The sequence below is a fragment of the Numida meleagris genome, chromosome 10, assembly GCF_002078875.1.
Source record: "Numida meleagris isolate 19003 breed g44 Domestic line chromosome 10, NumMel1.0, whole genome shotgun sequence".
NCBI lineage: Eukaryota > Metazoa > Chordata > Aves > Galliformes > Numididae > Numida > Numida meleagris.
The window spans coordinates 2297072-2321171 of NC_034418.1; the positions used below are offsets into that span (position 1 = coordinate 2297072).

The 24100-nt window shown below is 51.4% G+C and overlaps 1 protein-coding gene across 4 annotated transcripts in view; it reads left to right on the forward strand.

Annotated features, from left to right (window-relative positions):
- GNAO1 (G protein subunit alpha o1) overlaps positions 1 to 20113 on the forward strand; it is a 118730-nt gene extending 98617 nt beyond the window's left edge. For 2 of the 4 annotated variants that reach the window (XM_021408762.1, XM_021408765.1), the window contains 4 exons: positions 3489 to 3617; positions 4055 to 4184; positions 9486 to 9639; positions 12264 to 14482. In XM_021408762.1, coding sequence (XP_021264437.1) covers positions 3489 to 3617; positions 4055 to 4184; positions 9486 to 9639; positions 12264 to 12451 — 601 coding nt within the window. In that variant the 3' untranslated portion in view covers positions 12452 to 14482. Of the gene's footprint in view, positions 1 to 3488; positions 3618 to 4054; positions 4185 to 9485; positions 9640 to 12263; positions 14483 to 17084; positions 17239 to 19075 lie in introns of those variants that run through there. The other 2 variants (XM_021408766.1, XM_021408763.1) reach the window with 2 other exon arrangements.

Here is a 24100-nt window from a genome sequence, read left to right on the forward strand (position 1 = left end):
TTCAACGCTACTGTGTGAGAAAAGTCAGCATCAGCTACTCCTTGTAGAGCCTTTTGTAGCCTCAGACTCATCTGTTCCTCTCCGTCTTTGGGAAACGCTACTTCTTGTGCATTTTGCTTTTGGCAGCATAATGTGGTTGGGGTGAACCTCCCCAAGTCTGATAAACCGAGTGACTCAGAAACCTGCAATCTGCTTCAAAACAAAGCGTTTAAGTTAAGAGATATAAGCAGTAATGGAGCTGCTCAGCTTGGGTGCACAAATGCTAGAGGGGGATTCATGTATGCAAAAACCTCCTAACCTTCCTACAGTTTTTTTTAACCCCTGCAAGCCCTGGGCAACGTGGGTGGCAAGTAGGAACCAGTGTGTCATTTCAGATACGCTTCCACTCCAGTTTGCAGAACCCTCGAGCCTGGAAGCAGAGATGCCAGCACAAAGCAACAAGGATGACGTAGGGCGAGGAGAGCCAAGCACTCACTCCTCAGCCTCCTAAGTGCTCTTATTTCTGCTAGTTAAACAGATGCTGCCTTCAGAGGGGATTATGTGTCATCAAGTCAGTCGGTCACGACAACTAATTGTCTCCAGTAACAGTTTGGCCTGAGATTGGCAGCTCAAGGGGTGAACAGGGGCGCTGCCACCCAGTGCTGAGTAGCATGGGGAACACAGGGCTGGTGCTGAGTGGAGCTCAGCACAGCAGTGAAGTCCAGGGGAACAATGCTGCAGCCTGGGATGAGAGAGATTCCTGGTGAGAGCAGCCAAAAGAGTAAATAGTTTTGGAATGCAGCCTCAAAAACAGCGCTGAAAATATTATGTAACCTCATATAAACTGATAGCTGAACCTCATTGGGGCTACCAGGAGAGCTGAAAAGCAGACCCAGGAAACTGAAATAATTTCAGGGATTGAAAAACACATAGAGAAAGATGAAAAAGACTAGAAATGAGGAAAGAGATGAAGAGGAGTTCATGGAAAAGGCGAACGGTGAGCTGGGGGCTGGAGCCCAGGACTGAGTGTGTTTCATGGGAGTGACCCCATGCCACCAGCCCCCAGGGCTCAGCTCACCCACAGCCAGGCAGGCTGAGGACTGAGGGGACGAGTTCTCTGCCATTGCACTGGGAAGCATCACCCTGCAGCCTGCACATCAGTGCTGCTCACTGGACAGACCCTCCCAGCCCAGTTTCCCATGGAGGTATCCCAGTCTCGGATGGGATGGATTCTTCCCAGCTCTCCTTCCTCTATTGCAATCGTCCTGCCCCCTCTAGAGGCTGCATCCTGACCCACCAGCCCAGTTCCCCAGCACACAGTGGGTGGATGGAGGCACCTGAGGCTGTGTGACTGCATACACAAGGATGCAGAGGTGGGCGAGGAAAGCCTCAGAGCTGGCTCATTCACAGCATCACATCCAAAGCTTGGTCACTGCTGAGTGGCAGGGCTGTCAGCTGCATGTGTGCTGCTGTCCGTGGCCACTGCTGGTGGGGGCAGTGAGAGCCACCTGCAGCCCCAGTACATGGCCCTGGAGGACACGTGTGAGTTGTCACATGTCGTTACAGGAAAGAGCCACTCAGCACTGTGCTGCTGCAATGCCGAGCCCTTTGGCCAGCAACAACTCTTCATCCACTGCACTCTCAGCGCAAAAGGAGGGTCTCAAAGCCGGGAATAATTAATAGGAAATGCCTTAAAATGGAATTGAATCATAGGAAACTACAGAAAATGGAAATGGCAGAAGAGATCAAGGACTGCAGGGCACCTGCATGAGGAAAAACCATCCCTGCTCTCTTACACCTCCACTTTCTGTCCCTTAGCATTTCAGATCTTGTTCTGGAGGACAGGGCAAGCTTGGGTCTCTGAATAGCAGTGTTGCAGAGCTTCTGTGTCTGTGGAGACGTGTAAAGGAATACAGCTGTCTCTTAAATAACAGAAGCTGACAGCCAGCTGTGAGTAGATGAGTGATCATGGCTTCAGCCATCACAGTGAAGGAGCTCGTTTCAGCGACGAGCCAATGAAGCCCCATTCATCTATCCAGGGCCCGTCACGAGACTATTAAGAGAGCATCTGTCATGAAACCACAGTGTCTTTAAATGCTTGAAGACGGGCACAGTAAAAATAACTCTCCTTATTTACTTTTCTTTGAGTGACACAATTCTTGCAAATCTTTAGCAAGAATGAGCGATAAAACCTCCACTCCCTCTAAACTCATACTTTCCGGTGAAGATGATGTCTTTTGCTGACCTATACACAGCTCCTCTTCCCGCTGGGTAACACTCAGGCTGCCCCAAAGAAACAGAGATTCAAAGGGCAAATACTGCTTCTCATGGGCAGGCCTGCTTTGCTGTAGTCACAGTGCATCTCACAGGCATGAGATGGCGGCTCCTGGAGATGGAGGTAGGCAGTTAGGCTCTGTAATACGCACCAGTCCCCCTCTAGGAACCATAGAATCGTAGGATCATGAAAGTTGGAAAAGACCACTGAGATCATTTAGTCCAGCCGTCAGCCCATCACCACCACGAGTGCCCATGTTCAGCTCGGCAGTGGTGGGAAAGACTTCACTGCGTGATGCAACTAGGTGCTTGTAATTCACGTTGACTTGTAATAATCCAAATCAAATTCTTCATTTCCTTGGAAACTGTTTCATTGTCCTGGGTTGTTTGGAAAAATCAGCTTGAATGCGGATGGAAAAATGGATTGTGGTAGTATGGGGACAGCTGTAGGGCATCATCTACAACATTCCACGCCAAAAATAGGACTTAATGCCCAAAGTTACAGTATGTTGAAGCATTGCCTGTGTTCATAGATTTTAAGCCAGGATGAGAGTAAGGGTAAATATCCTTAAACTTTTTAGAAAACATGCCCTCCACTCCCCAAAATACCTCGATGCGAACTTGCAGATCATCACACGTAGGCTGGCCCCGGCTTTTGGCCACATAGTGTATCTCCCACCGTCACCAGTCTGGTGTTTGTTTCCACACCAAAGCAACAAGAGGCAGATTTGTCTCACCTAACGCGGCATCCCATCCCAGCAAGCAGAGAATGTCTTCCAAAGGGGCCTCAACCCACCTATCCCTCTCTGCTACAGCCTCTTCTCTGGCGAGGCTGTAGTGCTTTGAGTAAGTCCTTACAGAAAAGTGTCCATGTGGACAGCACCCAGCGCAACGCGCTGACCGGGACCTTCGTCCCTTGGGGAATAAAACCAGCGAGTAATATTAAAATGATGTATTTTTACAGATTGCAATCAGGGCTTACAAAGCATGAACACTTAATTTCCTGCTTTCGGTCCACTATCAGATCTTATAGTTGAGATAGTGGGTTTGGTTCACATTTGTTTTTTTCACAGAATGGAAGAGTTTTCTTCTTTAACCACGATACGTTCAGCCATGAAAAATGAGATTGAAAATGATTAATAGGAAGCTGAAGGATTTATCTGAGATTGGCAAAGATTAATGGGAGCCTTATTCTTATCTGATTGTTTTCTTTTCTCCCTCTCTCTTCCCCTTAGCTACCTAGACAGCTTAGATCGAATCGGAGCTGCAGACTACCAGCCCACGGAGCAGGACATCCTTCGAACCAGGGTCAAAACAACTGGCATCGTAGAAACTCACTTCACATTCAAAAACCTTCACTTCAGGTGAGTCTCAAATTGCACACACCAAGGAAGTTGGTGACAAGGCATTTATGGGAGACATCAGTACGAAAAGTTTGTAAATCTTGTCTTGTCATTCCTGTTTGTACATCGATCTCTTTAAGACAGGAGCTTGCACTACCTTCTTCTAACCCAGCTGGCACCTCTTTGCATGGAAAGACAATATGAGATTGGCTCCAAGTCTCATAAACAGATAACTATTTGGCCAAATCTTTTCTCCAAAATGGGTCAATCATGTATGATAAGCTCCATATATTGGTGGTCATGATGACAGCCAGCAGAGAGACTGAGCCAGTGGTTCTCAACCTCTTGCTCAGTGCTTGGAGCCTTCCAGGAACAATTTGGCCGGAAAGTGCCCAATCTGCTAAAGGTCCCCTCACCCCACAACAAGCGAGTGCTGATGGTCCTGTCCTGTGCCACAGGCTCTTCGATGTCGGGGGCCAGCGGTCGGAACGCAAGAAGTGGATCCACTGCTTTGAGGACGTCACAGCGATCATTTTCTGCGTGGCGCTGAGCGGCTATGACCAGGTGCTCCATGAAGATGAAACCACGGTGAGTGCTAAGTGGGTCCCAGAGGGCCCCATGCTTCTTTATGGGATGCCATGGAGCCAACACCGTTGGGAGATTGCTGTGTGCTGGCTGTGGGACCACAGTTACGTGCTTCTGAGGGTCGCTGCCCCTTTGACATCTCGAGGAGGCTTGTCCTCCTCCACTCTCCCCAAAAACAAGTCCTGCATCCCAGGTAATGGTTTATGTGCTGGTGAAGTCACAGTGTTTTACTTCTCTTTTTCTGGCTGATCTCTGTGTTTTCAAAGTGTGCTAACAGGATTCTGTGTCCAGAAGCAGAGAGGCAGAAGGGTGGGCTTTTAAAACAGATGGAAGGAAGAGGTCTCACGGAGGAGCAGAGGTGTGGGAGCAAGGTGCCCTCCTGAGGCAGGCTCTGGCTAGGAGCAGAACCTATTACTTCAGGCTACAGAAATTCATTTTCATGAGCGAAACTGGAACTGTTTGATTCCTTAGGTAATTTGCTTCAGGAGAGCTTTTATAACTTCCCACTGTGACATTAGGCTCAAAATACCATCTGGAAATAAAGTTAGTGGGGACCTGTGCTCTCTGATATTAGAAAGAGTGCTATTAATACAAATGAGTTAAATACACGGAAAGGATGCAAGAGGACTCATTACTGTATTCTAGCCATTCATTCAGCATGATGGAAATGAAAGCTTTGGGAACTAACAAGTGAGGCAAGCACCCGGTTGCATTTGTCTAAGAAAAAGGAGCCAAAAGCCATACTTCAGCCTGGATAATTATTTCATCTTTGCTCAGTCTCACACCTGCCAGCCCTGCCTGTCTGAGGGTCTTTATTCTCCTGCTTGTGAGATGTCAGTCTTGCTGGTGAGGAGGGAATCGAGGAATGTATGCTGTTAGTTACCACTTGTCTTTTCCAAAAAAGACTGGTGGAGCTAGCCTTTTCCAAACTGCATATTTGAGCACTGGCAAACTGCTGAATGAAATTACCTGAAGTTTGTTTAGGTGGTACTGGGGCCAGAATTCAGGGTGGTGTTAACGTCATGACTGCGTACCTCCAGGTAGCAAAGGAGACCGATGAAGATACCCTACACACCCTTGTGCCCACTCATTTATAACCCCCTGTTTTCACCTCCCTCTGCCCCTGGTCCTGGTGTGGGATGCACAGTCCTATAGGATTCACTGGGGAGGAACCATAATCTCCTGGTGGGATGTAAAAACCCAGGCACTAACTCAGTGCCATGCAGCCCTGCAGCTGGGTGGATGTGGGGGGACACACTGGAGGTGGGAACAATATGCAGGGAGAGGACGAGTGTGCGGGGCAGGGAGCTGAGCTGTGGCCTGAGCAGAGAGCAAGGTGTTCTATGGGTATGACTTCGGCTGTGATGCCCAAACCATGAAGCTGCTGCTGAAATCAGGATCTGCGCAGCTCTGGTTTTGCTTTTACATCAGGAAGAGTTCGGCGCAGCACCGACATTTGCTCACTGTTCCAATCCCTTCTCACAAAGCTTTTCTGGGGATGCTGAGCAATAGGAGAGCAGAGGGAGCTGCTGTTCATTTACACATTTGCTGTAAACGGGGAGAGCGTTCTGCTCGGCACCATGGGACGCCCCCACCTAACCCAAATAAACAACCGGAGTGAGGCCAACGCAAAGCAGCAAAACGACAGCGTGGCATCTTGCCTGCACCACGGGCAGCGGGAAGCGCAGCCCTGCAGACATCTCCTCAGCATGGCCCCAGGCACTCACCCTGCTCCCTGGTAGCGTGGTTCCTTTCCAAACAGGCAGTGGGAATGCAGCACCTCTTCAGCCGGCTGATTTGCTGTCTGCTTGCATCCGTCACATCTGCTGGCTTTAATGACGTAAATCAGCTTTTATTGCTTCTCACTTAGAAAACACGGAAGAGAGGGAAACTAAAGGCTGGATGCTGTTCCTCCATCTTCATCTTCTGTAGAAATGTGTGCTGTGGTGCAGGCACTTCCAACTTGATTAAGCCACAGACGGTTTGGGGGCTGCATAGGTGTGAAGGTGCCTGCAGAGCTTTCAGTGCTGGCAAAGGAAGGGAGGAGCCCTGCTGCAAGCCAGGTGCCCAAAAACACTTGCAGAGCTGGTGCATAGAGGGAACAGCTTTTCCTGATATGTTAGCATCCTGTTGGCAATAAGCACAGGGTTTCACAATGGCTTGCAATCCTTTCGAACAAGACTGAGCAAAGAGCTTGGTGAAACACCCACTGACCTGCCCCTTCCCAAAGCTGGCAGGGAAGGGTCCCTAAGGACTGTCATGTCTTATAAGGGATGTGTTTTCTCCTCAACTCCCTGCCACAAAGAACAACCCCCTAAGTGTCAAGGAAGGCAAGTGCTCCTCTGCATCCAGGTCAGAAAGAATACTTTCTGCATCTGAGACTTCTTGGCCCGCTTGCCCCTACAGGCCATACTTTGCAGAGGAATGCCCACTTGCTCACGTTGCTCACATTGTCCCGAGCACCATCATATGCCTCTTGTCCTGCAGCATCGTGTCCTGGGGCCGGCTGCAGGGCCGCATGCATTAGCAGGGAGGAGCAAACCCACAAGGAAATTCAGGCAGTGCTTGGTTTTGCACAGCAGTGCTATTTTGTCTCAATTGTGGCTTACTGTTGCGTTTTACAAGAAGAGACTATCCCATACAAAGCCTCAGCTCTGTAACTGAAAGGAGGGAGGGACGATGGTTACATTCATCAGTGAAAATGGAGGAGATGATGAACAAAGGCAGGTTTGCATTGTTGCTCCTCATGTTTTAAAGACAGCGATGGTATGGGACCTGTTGCAGGAACCATATGGTCCTCTGCTTCTGCAAAGCAGCTGTCACAAGAGAGGAGGATGCTGCACATTGCTGCCTCTGGAACTATGATATTTAGGTCATCCATATCTAGCTAAGACATGCGAGTATTGTCTGGGTCCCCATTGCTGAACATGTAATGGGTTGGAGGCACCGAGCGGACGACCCTGGGTGTGCATTAGTGTTGGCCTATTGGTTTGTATTTCGTTGCATGACCTGGTTAGCGTGCTCTATGCTGTCACTGGGCAGGGAAAATTGAATTGCAGCACTCAGAAATTTCCTTAGCAAGTGGCAGCAGCCTGGGTGTCTTTGGAAACAAACCAGGAGGGGGATATGGGGTTTCTGTGCTTAGGATAATAGTCAATATCCTTATAGTTTGCATGACAGTTAGCACTTAGTTGCCAAGGAAAATACAAGAGAGGCCAGGTCAGGCAGCCCCGTGGGGCTTCAAAATTGCCTCTGGAAGTACAAAGAAACAGGATTTTGCCCTAACCATCATCCCTCCAATAATGCCCTGGTTTGTGCTGTGTGTGTGTTCTGGCTGAGAGTGAGCGCTATGAGTTGCTGCTCTTTGGGAAAGCACTGTGGTGCCTAGCAGGAGGGGAGCAGAGGGGCTCCTGTGGGGTCCTGGCACAGCCCTGCTGCTGTGGGCCGTGCCTGGTGCGTGACACGGCCCTGCTGCAGCCATGGCACAGGGCAGCGAGGGCGGCACGGTAAGTATGGTGACGCCACGGGACACAGTGTTTCTCTCTGCTTTTGTTTTCAGTCAGTACAGATGATAAAAATGCTGTTACAAATGTTCCATGAGGGACCCTGCTGACAAGCAGTCGGGTGTCTTTGCTCCCTGTCCCCCTGACCACCCTCCGCTCTCCCCTCTCCTCCCAATGGGCTCCGGGTACGACCCACACCAAATGTTTGTGGGTTTCCACGCGGTCACAATTCTGACACCAGGTGTAACACAGCGAGTGAGCAGGAGTACAGCACACAGACCTGGAACGATCCCAGCATGCAAACTACTTGTATTTGTACATTTGCACATGGTCGCATCCTCCTGGCGTGCTGTTGTGGAGGGGGGGGGGGTCCCCATACTGGGCCGTGTCTGTCGGCAGCTCAAGCGCAGCAATGCAAAGGGGAGTGTTAACCAGCACCGCTCCGGGCTCAGTAACGTGTGTGTGGATCAGAGTGGGATGGGGCACGCGGAGCGCCAGGCCGCGTCCTGCCCCACGGAATTGACAAATACTGGGGGGGCTGCGCTGTGTCTGCGCCAAAAGCCATCGGCACTGTGACGTCTGCGAGTCCTGCGTGTGCCTCGGCGGGCCCACACGCCTGCCATGACCGCGTCCTCAGCACGCCCGGCGGACGCGGGCACCGACGGCCAAGCAGCACCGAGCCTCGGCACCTCCACGACCCTGCCTAGCCAAACAAGGGCCCAAAAATGAGCATTTGAGAGACCAACCAAATTTGGCAGGTATGGAGCTTCTCTTGAACTGAGAAAAAAAAAAAAAAAAAAAAGCGATTGCGTTGGGAGTTGGAAGCAGCGGGGAACATGACGCCCGGGTGCCTTTGCCATGAGCTCCTCCCACCTCCGCCCAGCCGTGTGGTTGGCCTTGCAGCTCTCTCACTGGTCTTTTTTCATTCTTTTTCTCTCTTTCCTTTCCTGTGTGTTTTTTGCATGACCTGTAACCAAAACGCGGACTTCTTGACCTCGTGGCGAGCAGCTAGCGTTCTTCCCCAAGGCGTGGGCTAACACCACTGGTAGCTGTCTGACCCATAGCTGGCTGTTCTTAGATGCCCTTCTCTGTGTTTTTCTTTTTTAATACTTTTCCTCTTTTTTCTCCTCTCTGCCGGTTGCTTTTTGTTCAAAGAGAACTAAACACAGATTTCCAAAATTCAAAGACAAGCCCAACGACAGACAACAGCACTAAACAAAATAACCAAACCGGGCAAAGCTCACGGCAAGGTCATTCCCCAGCTTATGTCACCTGCAGGTCTGCTTCCAACTCAAGATTAATTCAAGGATCTACCAGTCCTTGGTTAATGTAAAGAGCCAATTGTCTGCCTCACACACTCAAGAAAGTTAAAAAAAAAATTAAAAAAAAAGAAAAAAATTCAGAATATCTGCATGAGCTGCACCGACACATGAATCTGATCAAAGAGCAAACACAACTCCCAGTCCATGCATGGTGCATGATGTGATGATGTGAGCTGGGATCCTGTAAATTATATGCTATGCAAAATCAAAACAGCTCTGTGAAGCTGAATGCCCTTCAGTTGCTAACTGTACATCAGACGTTACAGGGACTGCATCTGTGTATGTATATGTGCATTGTTATAGGGACGGCATATGTGTATGCTCAGCTGTATGTATATATACATTTATGATGTATATTATAGCTGTTGTGGTTTTTTTTGTTGTTTGTTTTCCTCCTTAATTTAGTTGTTTTACGTTTCCTTACATGTTGAACAGCCCCGAGTCAGTGCCTTTGGCCTGATGTGTTCTTTCCATTGCAGAACCGCATGCACGAATCACTGAAGCTGTTTGACAGCATCTGCAACAACAAGTGGTTCACAGATACGTCCATCATCCTCTTTCTAAACAAGAAGGACATATTTGAGGAGAAAATCAAGAAATCTCCATTGACTATCTGCTTTCCTGAGTACACAGGTAACGAGAAAGCTGATGTGTGGAGTTGCAGGGCAGAGGGACAGGGGGCTGCACAGAGCGTTACCCACCCAGGCAGGCAGTGAGCTGAAAGAGCGTTGGATGCACAGCTGTGCTCCCTTCAGTTTCTCTGCAAAAGGCTTTTTTTTTCTTCAGTAAATTCCCCCACCAACTCCAGAGGGTTGTGGAAAGCACGGGGGTGACTTAGAGCCAAGTTCTTTGCCACCGAAGAGCCACCGCTGCCCATCAGGGCAGCATTTGCACAGTCAGGGTATTTGCACAGTGAGGACATTTGCAGGGCATTGCACAGCCCTGGGGGCTGTGCTGGTCTTGGGGCAGGCAGCGGAGCTCTGCAGCAGGGCAGCACACGAAGAGCCCTGCTTCCTGCTGCCTGCCTGGTGCCTGACCCGCTAATGATGGGAATGCGTCGCCTATGCAAAGTCTGCAGCTGCACTCTGCTGCTTCCCGCTGTAGCTCCCACAAACCCTCATTACCATTCAGAGAGAGCATCATAGAAATAAACTTTTATCATCATGAATTATTTAAGTTCACCAGAGACATCCAGATGAATCAAGCTGACAGACAGAGAAGGAGATCTCTTTGTCAGGAAACATAGCTGTGAACGGGGAGCACCAGGAGCATCACACTTCTGGGCAGGCCAACAAATTATTAACCAGAGCTCCCTACCTCTGAGCACTTCGTTTTTGCTGTGAATAGGAAAGAGCAATCCACTCCTGCTCCTCTGGGCTGCATGGTGGACGATCAACTCTGTCTGAATTCTGAGGAGCATCTGCAGGCTTCCTCTCTGGGAAAGGTCTGGGTGTTTCTCACCACCACCGCATCTCAGCCATCTACTCGTCCCCTTGCTCCATGCAGAACCAAAATAACCCTGGCAGAACCGAAATATTCCTGGCATGTTTGTCTGAAAGATCTAATAATGGAAATGTCACAGTCTTTACGGTTGAAGTCTCACAATAATGCCATCCTCATATTTTTCTTGGTTGCAGATTAGGATGTTGCTTGCTCTCTTTTTGGATGGCAGCTGATCACTATCTTCATTATAGCTGCACTTCTTTATCCTGGAAGATTTTTATCTTCCCCTCTTTCTCTGTGCAGCAAACCACCACCTTTCACTCTTTCCTCATCATGTTTTGTATACCTAATTTAGTTAACCCTCCCTGAAGTCTCCCAGTAACCCCACTCCCAGATAACACCCTTCCATACTTCTGATGGCAGAGAGGCTGGAGCAGCCAGGAAGTTTTAGATTCCACTTGTCCTCCCCAAGACCAGTTCTGTACTGGGAGCAGCCCTCAGCTCCCAGCTAACTGCCAGGAGCAAAACAAATGTGGTTTGCTCCTAGAACACCCCATCCCAGACTGTGAGCCAGTGCAGCCCTCCCCAGCTCTCAGCAAGCCCCAGATTCCCTCAAGGTGCCGTTCTGGATGCCCAGCCCAGAAAGCCCGTAGTAAAGGCCTTGTAGCATTGGGAAAAGCAATGTGAAGTGCAAAGTTGCCCTGGAGTTAAAAAGAAATATTTGATGAAAGCCTGTGAATCAGACAAGCAGGACATCAAAAGTCAGTTACACAAAATGCTTTCAATAAAATGAAATTTCTGATGTCCATTAGTTCTGCTGGCAGAGAGTTATTAGAAGGCTGCATTCACAAATGTGCTAGCTGCATGCTAGAGCACTGCCTATTTCTATCCCCTTAATTCACCCGCGCTTTTAGCTAATCCACAGTGCTCAGCTGCGCAGCAGAGCAATCCAGTCTGTGCTCTGAGCCACGCCGGCGTTAGTGATTCTGGCTATCCAGGATCTAAATCCTATGGCCTCGAGTGACCAGCGTCCCCGCATCTCCCAGTGTCCTGCTTGTGCTCAGCGCGCAGACCTGGCCCAAGCTCTGCTCAGCACCTCATGCAGCAGCCTGCTCCCGGCACACATCCTCATCTTACTTCAAGTGCATCTCAAGTCTCGTGGCCTTTGTGTTTTCAGCCAGCAGTGGGTGTACAGATGAGAGCCACTCCTTGTTGCTTTCAACCACAGCAAATCACAGCCCTGGGGAGAGCTTCGCTATCCCGTAACAGTGTTGGACCTAGTGATCCTTACAGGTCCCTTCCAACTTGGGATATTCTGTGATTCCGCTGAAACACCGACTGAGGGAGAAGGATCCGAGCGTGGATCCATCCAGGGGCCAGGGGAAGCTGAGCCTCCCAGATCTGTGCCAGATGGAGCTGTGTGTGTCAGCCAGGGCTGTGCCACCTGGACGGATGACTTTTGATGCTGGATGGCCGCCCTCAAGCTTCTTAGAACACCACCCCATGTGTAAGGGCTGAGGTTTAGCGCAGAGACTTGTAACTAGGGTCTCCTCATGGAACAATTTTGGCCATGGCTGTAGCAGAGGGTGCTGCGGTCCTAGGTCCTCTGAAAGGCCCAGAGAGGTGGTGGAGACATACAAGGTCAGGCTGGACGGGGCTCTTCTTTGAGTGAGCGTTTTTGTCTTTCGAAAGAAAAAGGAACAGAACCACCAACACTTCTTTGTAGTGCAGGTGCCCTGGGACGCAGCGCCGTGGGTGCAGGTCCATGAGCACACCCTAACCAGCTCTTCCCCTCTGGGCTCATCTCTCCGCAGGCCCCAGCTCCTTCACCGAGGCAGTGGCGTACATCCAGGTGCAGTACGAGAGCAAGAACAAGTCGCCCAACAAGGAGATCTACACACACATCACCTGTGCCACTGACACCAACAACATCCAGTTCGTCTTCGATGCTGTCACGGACGTCATCATCGCCAACAACCTGCGGGGCTGTGGACTCTACTGAGGCCTCGGCAGACAGGTCCCCCTCCTGCTTCCCCTCCTTGGAGGGCGATGAGGAAGGAACATGTGAACCCTTCCCTCTGCCCAGAACTGCAGCATTCCACCTTCCCCAGCCCCCTCCTGGCTTATTTGGGTCTATTTTCGGTGAATTCCCCTCGCTGCCTCTTTCTGCTCCTCCGTTCCCATTCGCAGTGCTGTAGGAGCTGATACATTTCCCACAAAGTGCATTTCAACTGCCAATAACCAGAAATACCCCATTTAAAAAAAATAATAATAATCAAAGCCTTAAAATATCTGTCAGCAACAGCATAGTTTGGATCCAAACCCATTTTTTTTCTCCTTGGAATTAAGGGATATTTGTAATGCTTATTATTTATCTCTTCCAAAATTGCCATCTCTTGGGCAGCACCAAATTGTTTTGATCCCACGGCTCCAGGTCCTGTCCCAGGAGAGCCCCAGCAGCCCGGGTCTGTGCTCCCCTCTCTTTCAGTGACACAGCCACTGGGGCTTGAGTGGGACGGCCACAGTTACGGAACCTCCTAAGTACTGCCTAAAATTGTTGCAGATAACAGTTTTACCTCAAGTTGTTCAGAATTAATGTTAAAACCCACCTGGTGCTCCCAGTAATGCGGCTCCTGTCCCCAGCCCTTTTGCGTTTTGCTGGTCCAATGTGGAATGGCCGTAGGGAAGTGCCCTTGGGGGGAACTTCCCCGTGTGCTGAGGGAGGACGTGTCCCAGCCATGGCACGGTGGCCCTGGGGACGCTGGTGGCAACCCACAGCTCTCTGCCCCTGCAAAGCCCCAGTGGGGACCATGGAGAGGTGTCCCAAAGCCCTCCCAGACCGACTGCAGTGCTGATGTTCCTAACTTCAGCCCTGAAACACCAAAAACATTCACGCTGGTTCCCTGCAGCCAGGCTGTACCTGAAAGGCAGGGAGGTGCTTCTGGAAGCCCCGCTGGCAGCCACCAGCAGCTGGTGGCTTTGTCTCTCACGCCCCTGCATGCTGGAGAGTTGGCTCCAGAGTTAGTGTCCCCATCAGGTCACCTGCCCACCAGCAGACAGGGAAGGTTGACCTGGCCACTTCATGGGGAGAGAGCTGAGCTGAGCTGAGTGATGGAGCAGGAAAAGTGCAAGGAGAGGGGGAGGGAGAGAGGGCAGGGGACAGGTGAATGGGGAGGGGCTGGGGGAGCTCAGAGTTTGGAGGCAGAAGTTGCAAAAGGTTGGTAAGGGAGGGGGAGGCAGCAGGAGGGAGGAAAGGCTAAAGAGCTGAACGTTAGTTCCATGTGATACCTGAAGTGTAGGTAACTGCTAGCTCCAGCGCGGAGCACCTCGTGTGCAGATTGCCCCAGTGCCTTCACCGGCAGCAAGGATTTATTAAGCTCCATCAGCAGAGTCTGCTCAGCAGCACGTGGGGCTTGGAGATGTGCTTTTTCCACCCTTTGCTGTGCCTGACGTTTTCTGCAATTCACATTTTTGCAGAGGCTGTCTCCAGCGAAGGCAGCACCAAGCCAAAGCCTTGGGAGTGTCTAGCATGGAGCAAGCAGGGCTATTCTGGGGAAGAAATCGTGAATTAACCCCAGATATGGCTGTGTCACCACTCCCTGGTGACCTTGTGCCCTGCTCTGGGCTGAACTGGGGCAGCGCTAGTGCCAGCCCAGGCTGGGGAGTGGAGGCAGGAGGCAGTGCTGCACGTGGGGCCTTTCCTTTCCTTTGGCATTCTGTACATCAAAAGCTCCATTCCAGCTGCTGCTGCTGGCGTTCTGTTCCCTCCTTCCCAAAAGACGTGCCTTCTGGAGGCAATGCTTCCCTGTGGGGAACCATGTGCAGGGCGCACCGAGGGGTCACAGCAGTAAGGGAGAATCTGGTGCTGCTCCGTCCACAGCGAGATGGCCAGGTGCAGTGAGACGGCAAAACTGCATCGGCTCCCTTAGCTGAAGAGCAATTCCAAAGAAACAGAACCCCGCAGGAGGAAAACCTTGCTGGCACACCTTGTGCAGGGCTGATAGCAATAAACACACACCCGCAAGCACACACCTGAACGCACAGCCGCATGCTTCAAAGGCCACATCTCCTGAGCCCTTAGGGACCCCTCAGAGTGTGCAGCACTGCCGTGCAAATGGCCCCACACAGACAGGAGCCGTGGCAGCACCCAGCACCCCGCAGTGCCTTCACCGTGACCAGGGCAGCCTTAGCCCTCCACCTCATGCTCAGAGTTGAAAGAGGAAAGCCCGCCCTACTAAAACCCAAATCCCAGTGCAAAACCCTCTCCCCGCTCCTCTTTTTCCCCCTGCAGCTCAACACAGGAGCAGTGACCATCACCGTGGCTCTGGGCACCGTCCCCTCCTCCCACCGGACCGCCGAGCCGCTCCTCCCGCATGTCTGATGGCCCCAAGCGCATTAACTGTAATTTTGTATGAAGAGTGACTGTCCACTGGTTTAATAGAACATTAGCTATTGTAATAATTTATTGGCTGTCAGTAATGTATTTATTAGTTACAAAATGTTAATAAAGTGCCAGCTCTTTTCTAGTGTGAGAGAGTTTTATTGGGTCTCCCTTGGCATGTTCTGCTTCTTGGCCCCAGCATCGGCCGTTCTGCTCCACGCACACAGAGCTGCCATCCATGTGCTGGGCCTCCTGCCCTGGCCTCGCACCTGGAAAAGCATTGGCAAAGGACGAAGCCAGAAGGTGAGAGATCTTCACCCCAACGCGGCTGTATCTGCACAGCTCATTGCCAACGCAAGTGGCCAAGTGCAACAACGCCAGGGTGAAGAGCAGCCGTGTGCACCACGCTTCTCTTCTCTGAAGACCCAGCCTTCTTCTGTGAGGTTTTCTTGTTGCAAGCATCTGCATGAAAGGCATTTAGGCAAACCACGGCGATTTTGGCACCGCGTGCTGCGGATGGCATCTTCTGCTTGTTGGCAGCGTTGCCCCAAGCCTTCCTCCAGCGTCGTGGCTGCACACCCAGCACAAGCGGCGCGCATTGTGGTGCTCTACCTCTGTCAGTCAGCACCAGCACAGTGACAAAAGAGCTATTTCTGGTTCATTTCAGCAAATCGTGCTTCTCCCCCACCACGGTGACACAATACTTGGAGCACCTTTCGGTCCCCTCAAAATAACATTCGTGTCACTTTGTTCTTTTGTGTTTGATCCAAAGGGCTTCCATTACCGGAGGCAAGAAATAGAAAGCATGAATACCAGTTTGAAGAAAGCAAGGGAAAATTTTCCATCAGCCTCAGCGTAGGAAAATCAGCTGTCATTGCTGCTGCCTTCACTGTGTTCAGCGCTGCGACTTCAGCAGGACCCAGCCTCACAGCCTCATCCTGCGGAGCTAAGGGCCAGCTCCAGAGAACACCAGCGGCTCAGGAAGAAGCGTTTTCCTTTGTGTATTTGTCCAGGGGCTGTCCTAACATCTCCTCCAGGATGGTGTCCTATGCAGGAGTCTGGAAATCATCAGGGTTGTTCTTGCTGCGTTTGGGGCTTCCATCCCCCAGGCACAGCCTTTGTTTCTGCCGCTCCTCCATGGCTCCTTTTTAATGTATGCGTGGAACAAAGTGGGGTGAACAAGGAAATGAAACCTGCCCTGCTGCCTGCGAGAAAACCTCTGGGCCCTTTTGCAAAGGCCGCTTGGCCAAGGCGAGAAGAGCCGCATCCACTTGTGATGGTTTGTTTTCCAATCAATAGGAGTTTTTAAAATATATGTATAAGGATCAAATGAGGTCCAGAAGCTCTGGAAAGTGGCTGCTTGGCATTCACAGCTCCGCTTCGCCAAGGAAACGACAGCGTAATCTGAAAGCCTTTTGAGATGAAATCAGACATCTGCTAAATTTTGCATGCAAAAGCTGCAGCCGAAGTGTAGCTAAGAAAATGACTCACTAATAAAACATTCATGGAAAACTCCAAAATGTGTAATTGGGTCATCATTTCATTAGGGAGCACCTGCGCTCCTGGATGGCGAAGGAGCACTGCGCCCCGACTGCCAAACCCGTGGCCCCGCAGCCCCTTGGCATCGCCTCCTCTGCTCTCCTGTCCCTCTGTTCTCCTCTCTGCTAACAGCTCCCACAGCATGGGGAAGCAGGCTGGGTGTGGTTTGCTCATGCATGAAGGGACAACTGAACAACACGCCTTTTAGCGGGTGTCTCTACGTTCCTGCTCAAGCTCTCGCATGCTTTAAGTCTCCCCAGAGCAGCCCAGGAGGTGGGCTCGGCGGCTCCCTTTGTGCCCTGGATTTATCAGCCAGGAGCTGTGGTTCCCAAAGGCTGAGGATGTGGCAGAGGGCCCTGCAGGGCAGCACCTGCCCCAGCCCCATGCTGTGCCCTGGGCTGTGCCCCACTGCGATGGCTCTGCACAGCCCCGCAGGTGGGTCGCCGAGCCCCCAAGAGCCCGCAGCCCCTTCCCTGGCCCTCTCCTTGGGCAGACGATGAACCAACAACTCTTTCCCCACTATTTCTTGTGACTTCTTCAGCCCTGCTAGGAGCTGGGGACAGTGGAGGAGAGGCTGCAGCCCCATGCCCCACCTCACCCCTACCCTGTCTGACTGTACGGGCCTTGCTTGCTAACCATCTCAGTGTGGGAAAACCAGTTCTCCTCTCCTCTAACTCTCTCTGTCTTTCTCTCCTCTTCATGCTCCCTGTTGCAGAACCGCATGCACGAATCTCTCATGCTCTTCGACTCCATCTGTAACAACAAATTCTTCATTGATACCTCCATCATTCTCTTCCTCAACAAGAAAGACCTATTTGCCGAGAAGATCAAGAAGTCCCCCCTGACCATCTGCTTCCCCGAGTACACAGGTAGGTGTGGGGCCGCAGCTCGGGGCCAGGGAGGGGCATGGGTGCTGAGGCACCTCCAGGGATGCACCAGCCCCAGGCGTCTCTCGGGGTTGTGTCTGTGTTGGGTGAATTCTTGCGGCGAGCAGCAGGGGGTCGGAGGGTTCTCGGTGCATCCCCAAGTGCAGAAAGCTCCACACTCTGAAGCACCATGAACACCTTCACCAACACCTCTGCTGCTTGCAGTAACACAGTTCTCCTCCTCCTGCCTGTGGAGCTCCCAAGGCGCTCACTAGCCACAGGTCGGTCATCCTCTCCCCATGCAACACCACCTCTGTGGCACGGCCGTTGGGTTGTCTGCGGCCACCCAAGAGGATGGGCTGCCATTGGCACGGAAAAGACCAGGCCAACAAGACCACGGTCAGGGTGCTCCTGCGCTCAGCTCTGCTGATGGGGCCCGAAGAGGAGTGGGGCTGCAAGTGCCCCAAGGCCACAGCTCCCAGCTCACTCTCCGTGAGATGCAGAGCGCAGTCCTGGGAGGAAGGAGTCCTTACAGTGGAAATCTTTCAAATCACAGGAGAATTATACTTTTTTTAAAAAAAAATTAAACGAAACCGACATGGCTTGGAGAAAAAAAGAACCAAGAAAACACCATAGAAAGATGTCTGCTCTGAATATTTTAAGGGAAAGAAAATATGTCCCATTTGAGGAGCTCCAGCACCTCCTGCGAGGGCTTGGTGCCCCCATTCTGGTGCACCCAAGTGCCCCCATGGGCACCGCAGGGCAATACGGATGGGCCCCGTGGTGACATTCTTGGATCCCAGCATGGACACGGCACTGCTCCCACACTCCTTTCTAGCCAACCCCAAAGCACCTCAGCCCCTTCTCCATCCCTGAGGCTGGGGGCAGCCCCACGGCCACATCCTGCACCGGGAAGGAGGGAAAGTGGCGCGCTTGAAACGGAAACTAAATCTGCAGATAACAGCGGCTCTCCCAAAGGCGATTTCAGGGCCATAATTCTGGCTTTGTAGCTCCCTGCAAGGAGCCTGGTGCAGCCGCTCTCATCACTGTAAGCAGCTTAATGCCATAATGCACATTTTTCGGCCTGAACATCTGGCCCTCATCCAGCCGGTGAAGCTCCCCAAAGCACCAAGAAAAGGGCATTGGTGTGGCACCAAGGGGCTGCCACCCACCACTGGGTGCCCCTGGCCTATCCCAAGTCCCTCATCTCACCCTAAGGGCACCCATGGGTGATGGTGGAGGGGGCAACCCAACCCTTTCCTCTGGCCTCGGGCCCCCGGGCCACCCAACACTATGGGATATGCCGTGGAGACTCACCAGTGCTGCTGGCATGGGCATCCCTGGGGGTGAATGGATATCTGTGGGGATGGATGGGCAACACAGGGATGGATGGGCATCCTTGGGAATGGACTCGCACCCCTGGAGATGGGTGGGCATTCTTGGGGGTGGATGGGTGCCCTCCATCACAGGCTCCCTTTGCTGGGGGAATTAGGGCAGTGGGGTGGGGAGGGCACATTGGCAGCACCTGGGGAGGGAGGAACCCATGGCAGAACCCAACTGCCGGCAAAGAGGGAGGAAAGGGGTAAACGTTGGGGGGAAAGGGGTAGGTGGGGGGAAAAGGGAGAAGTTGAGGTGGGAAATGGGGTGGAACGCGGCAGAACCATCACCCCCAGGGTGCTGGGGCACGAGGCTGAGATCCAGGCTCTCATGGAAGAAAGCTCAAATATTTAAAAAAAAAAAAAGAAAGAAAAAACAATAGTTTGGGGCTGTTCTTTCCCCAGTGAGCATCAGCTCGGTGGGGTCCAACCTGACATCTCCGCACTGTCCCGTGTGCCCGCAGGTCCCAACACCTACGAGGATGCGGCCGCCTACATCCAAGCACAATTCGAGAGCAAAAACCGCTCGCCCAACAAGGAGATTTACTGCCACATGACGTGCGCCACGGACACGAACAACATCCAGGTGGTGTTCGACGCCGTCACCGACATCATCATCGCCAACAACCTGCGGGGCTGCGGTTTGTACTGAGCCCCGCCGCGGCAGCGGGGCCCCGCACACCCACCCACACTGCACCACACACACCGAGCGCGACGGGAGAAACAGCGAGACGGAAACAAAGTCGTAACCATAATCATGCGAGTTGGTAAATAAAAAGGCGTAAGGAAATTATATATATACGTATATATATATATAAAGCAAAACAAATGAAACAACAAATCCACCACCACCTTTCTGTTGGTCTCAGAGCTGCGGGCAGGAGGGGGGGACCTTCCCACCCGCTCTGGGGTTTGGGTTTTTTTTTTTTTTTTTTCTCTTTTTTTTTTTTTTTTTTTAATTTAAATTTTCTGTGAGGTGAATGGGTTTATTCCCAGCTCAAGGGTGGTTTTGGTTTTTTTGCTTTTTTTTTTTTTTTTTTTAAAGAAACAAAAAAGAGGGAAATGATAGCACATGGCAGAGCTCGCTCCTTGCCATGTGCCCTGGCAACAGGGAGCCGGGCCGAGGACCTTCTCCCACCCTTCCCCACCAGCTGGGCAGGACATGCGGCCGCACTCTCGGTGCGGGCAGGGCCGAGCTGCCATCCGCTCTCCTCTTTTTGGGTTTTTTCCTTTCATTCTTTTTTAATCCCTCCCCACGCAGGTGACCCCCCTCCTCAGCCGGGAGCCAGGGGCGCGGGCGGTGCTGTTCTCCATTCCGGGGTTTTTTCCCCCATTTTCCCCCATTCAGAAGCACAGCCCTCTGAGCTCCCACCCCACCCCAGCATGGCTGCCACCTCTCTTGTCATCCAGGGTTGATCTGGGGGCTCCAGGGAGGGGGTATACATATATAAACATTTTTTTTTCTTTCTCTTTTTCTTTTTTTTTTTGTTTGTTTAGGGTAATTTTGGGTTTTTTCTTTTTTCTTTTTTTTTTTTTCATTTTTAACTCTTTCCAGTGAATGCTTTTCCGTGCTGCTTTTTTCTTCAGAACCCCCCCCTCCTTCCTCCCTTTTAGTGAATGGTGTTTTTTCTCTCATGTGGGGATGTTTGTGCTGCAAAGAAAAAGAAGAAAAATTAAAAAAAGAAAAAAAAGAAAAAAATATCAAAAAATAATCTAAAAAAAAGATGAAAAAATAAAAAAGCGAGAAGGAAAATAATTTAAAAATTTTAAAAACACACACAAAACCACAAAAGCTAAAAAAAAAAAAAAGATAAAAAAAAATCGAATGTAGTGTTTACATTAAAGCCACAGTTTTCATGACCAATCCTTCGCCATTTCTACTTTGATTAGTAACGAAGTGTCGTCACGGTTTCACTTTTAAGAGTTACCTTTGCTGAAGAAGAGCAGTCACACCTGTTTAAAAGGAAATGAATAAATAAAGAGGAAACTAAAAATATTATATATATATATATATAAAGCGCCAGGTCTTTCTAAGCCTTTCTATTACCAATCAGTGAGGTTTCTGTGATATATTACACACTGCCAATCTCTTTCTCTGACTAATGGAAAATTCATGTGTAGCTCAATAAAGAGAATGTTTGTCTGTACTCTGGGCTCTCCCCTCCATGTCTCCGGCTGCTTCTTTCCACTCTCCCACTTCACTTTTCCTACCAAGGGAATGGGAAAAAATGACAAAAATCACCTTTTTTTGTGAGCACATAAAGTTGGCATCTGCGCAGTGAGCCCATTGTGTGCGGCCTGCTGGCAGTGCAGCCCCAGAACCCATCAAGTCCGACCGCAGCCCACCACGCCATGCCCACTGCCCACGTCCCTCAGTGCCACATCTCCTCTTTCTTGGACACCCCCAGGGACAGTGACTCCCCCCCTCCTGGGGCGGCTGTGGCAGTGCCTCACCGCTCTGTCAGAGAAGAAATTGTTCCTAATATCCAACCTGAACCTCCCCTGGTGCAACTCGAAGCCATCCCATCTTGTCCTCAATGCTCTATGAGCAGGTCTGGCACGTCCCCCATTCATTGTCCTGTTCCCAGGTCCCCTTTTTGGGGAGGTCCATGGCACAGAGCACCTCCCCAAATCCCTGCCGCATCGCTGGGCAAGAGATGGAGCAGCGAGATAAGAGAACTTAGCTGATGCCATGATTCCATGTATGGCTTTTATCAGCCTTCCTGAGTTTTTGATTTCTTTCTTTCGTATATGGAAGTACAGCACTGGAAATAGGTGGAGACAGGAGGTTTCTGCAGTTCAGGGCTCGTTTGCCAGCACACACTGCCATCTGCAGCTCCACACGGGAGGAGACATTACCAGGGAATCGTACGTTATACAGAGCATTCCGCCCACTAACCAAGCACCCTAACAGCTGGGAACAAGCCCTGCTCGTGGCCATACTTTGCAGCACAGTGTCCACTGCATCCACAGTGTTGCCCCACGGGGCCTTGCAACTGCTTTTCTTTCTTGGGGAGGAAGTGATGGGGTCATCCTGAGCTATGTTCTCCTCTTCCTCTCTGCACACATTTTGTCACACAGCACCTGGCTCCTTGAACACCTGAAGCTCTGCAAGAGACGGCTCCTAACAGCACTGGGGGCATCACTGAAACAAGATTAATTACAACCCAGGCAACACACATCCCATCTCCATCCCGTCTCCATCCTCATCTCTATCACATCTCCACCTCTATCCCATCCCATTACCATCTCCATCCTATCTTCATCCCTATCCCATCTCCACCCCCACCTCTATCCCATGCTGATGTCTATCTCATCTCCACCTCTATTCCATTCCCAGCCCATTCCCATTCCTAGCCCCTTCCTATCCTTATCTTTATTCCACCCAATCCCCATCCATATCCCCATCCCATTCTCATCCCATCCTCATCCCCATTCCATTCTATCCCCATCCCCATTCCATCTCATTCACATCATCATCCCATCCCCATTCCATTCCATCTGCATCCCAGTTCCATCCCATCCCATTCCCATTCCCATCCCATCCTCATTCTCATCCCACCCTATCCCTAGCCCCACCCCCACATCCATCCCATCTCTTTCTCATCCCCATCCCCATCTTCATCCCCATTCCACTCCATCCCGTCCCCATCTCCACCCCCATCCCCAACCAAACCCCATCCCCATCCCCATTCCCATCTCCATCCCTACTCCATCCCATCCCATTCCCGTCCCATCCCCACCATTTGTGCTATGACCATCTCTGATATGTCCCCCGTTCATGTCCCCAGCTCCGCTATTTTTGGGGACCATTTCTATTTCCTATGGCATTACGTCATACCACACTGGTGACGTCACGCTGTTGCACTTGCAGTTCTCGGCCGCCAGGGGGCGCCATAGTGCCGGGGACGGCGCGCCGGGAGGGGCGCGGGTAACCCCACGGACCCCAGGGTCCAGCGCGCCGCGGTCATCGTGGACGCATTTTTTTTGTGTGTTGCTATTGTTTTTAATTCTTACATTTTTACTTCTTTATTTTTATCCCGTCGATTTTTACTTTTTTTTCTTTTTACTATTTTATTTTTAGTGTTTTCCTTTTCAGTACTTTTATTTTCTATATAGTTTTCGTGTTTTATTATTATATTGTCAGTGCTTTCATATTTTTTTTACCATTCTTTTTTATTATTTTATTTTGCAACGTTTTTATTTTCTAATTTTATTGCTTTATAATTTTTTTTATTATGGCCGACTGTGCCACCGCCCAAAATAAAATACCCCTCAAATTACATTTTTTTTTTTTTTTTTTTGCAAACGAAGCCCGGCCGAAGGAATAATTCACGTTGGCAGGAGCGCAAAATCCTCAAGAACTCACCTTCCATTCTCTGCTCACAAACTGTGCAGAGTGTAACGAGAACCAGCCCAGCAACGGGGCTCCCCCCGCCCGGAGACGGCCCGGGACTGCCCGGGGGTGGCCCGGACCACACAAAGCGCCGCCCCCCCGCCTCGGGGCGAGAAAAATGCTCGAAATCCTCAAACCCAACCGAGGTTCTGCCCGCCGCAAATTGCAGGGAGAGCTCCAAGAAATCCGCTGCCGGGCGGCGGAGGGATGAAACGCGTGGGGTGGGACCTCCGGGGGACGGCGGGGGGAGTTCTGGCTTTTCCCTTATGCAGACCAAGGGGCTGCGCTGTGCAAAGGGGAGGAGCTGGAGGGGGCAGAGCACGGTGGGGGGGTCTCCTCAGTTAACCTGGGCAGAGGCGGTCACTGAGCTTCATTAAGGAGCCAAAGGGGCTGACAGGGCTGGGTTCCGTGGAACCACAGAATCATTGAGGTTGGAAAAGACCTCTCAGGTCCCCAAGCCCAACCCCAGCCCACCCCGCCATGCCCACTGCCCACGTCCCTCAGTGCCACGTCCCCACGGTTCTTGACCACCTCCAAGGACGTGACTCCCCCCATCCCTGGGCAGCTGTGCCAGGGCCTCACTGCTCTTTTGGAGCAGAAATTGTTCCTCATGTCTGACCTGAACGTCCCATGGTGCAAATGAAGGCTCTCCTGAGAGCTTCACACCCCCCTTATTTTTCAAGAAAAAAGGGAAAAGCCCACCCAGCCTCCTACTGACTCATGTGCTGGCAGCTGGGCAGTGCCGCATGGCAGCACATGGAGCTGTGCAGCAGCCTCTGCCAGCCCCACTCCCCCAGCCCCTCATTATATTCCATTTCAAGGTTATTGCGGGATAATTGCATTACAGAGGACAGCTAGGGCCACGTATTAGGGGCCCATCTTTGCCGAGGCAGGAGGTGGAGCTCACCACAGGCACCGGGGAGTGAGTTCCGACCTTGCTGATGTCAAGCTGAGGATGGATCCCTCCATTCCTACCCTGCTCCCCCGGGGCCGCAGAATCACACGGCAAAACAGCTGCCTGGCTCAGGGGAGCTGTGGGATTTGCTCGTTTAACGTTAAGACGCGGCAGTGTGCTGCAGGCTGCACCCCAGGG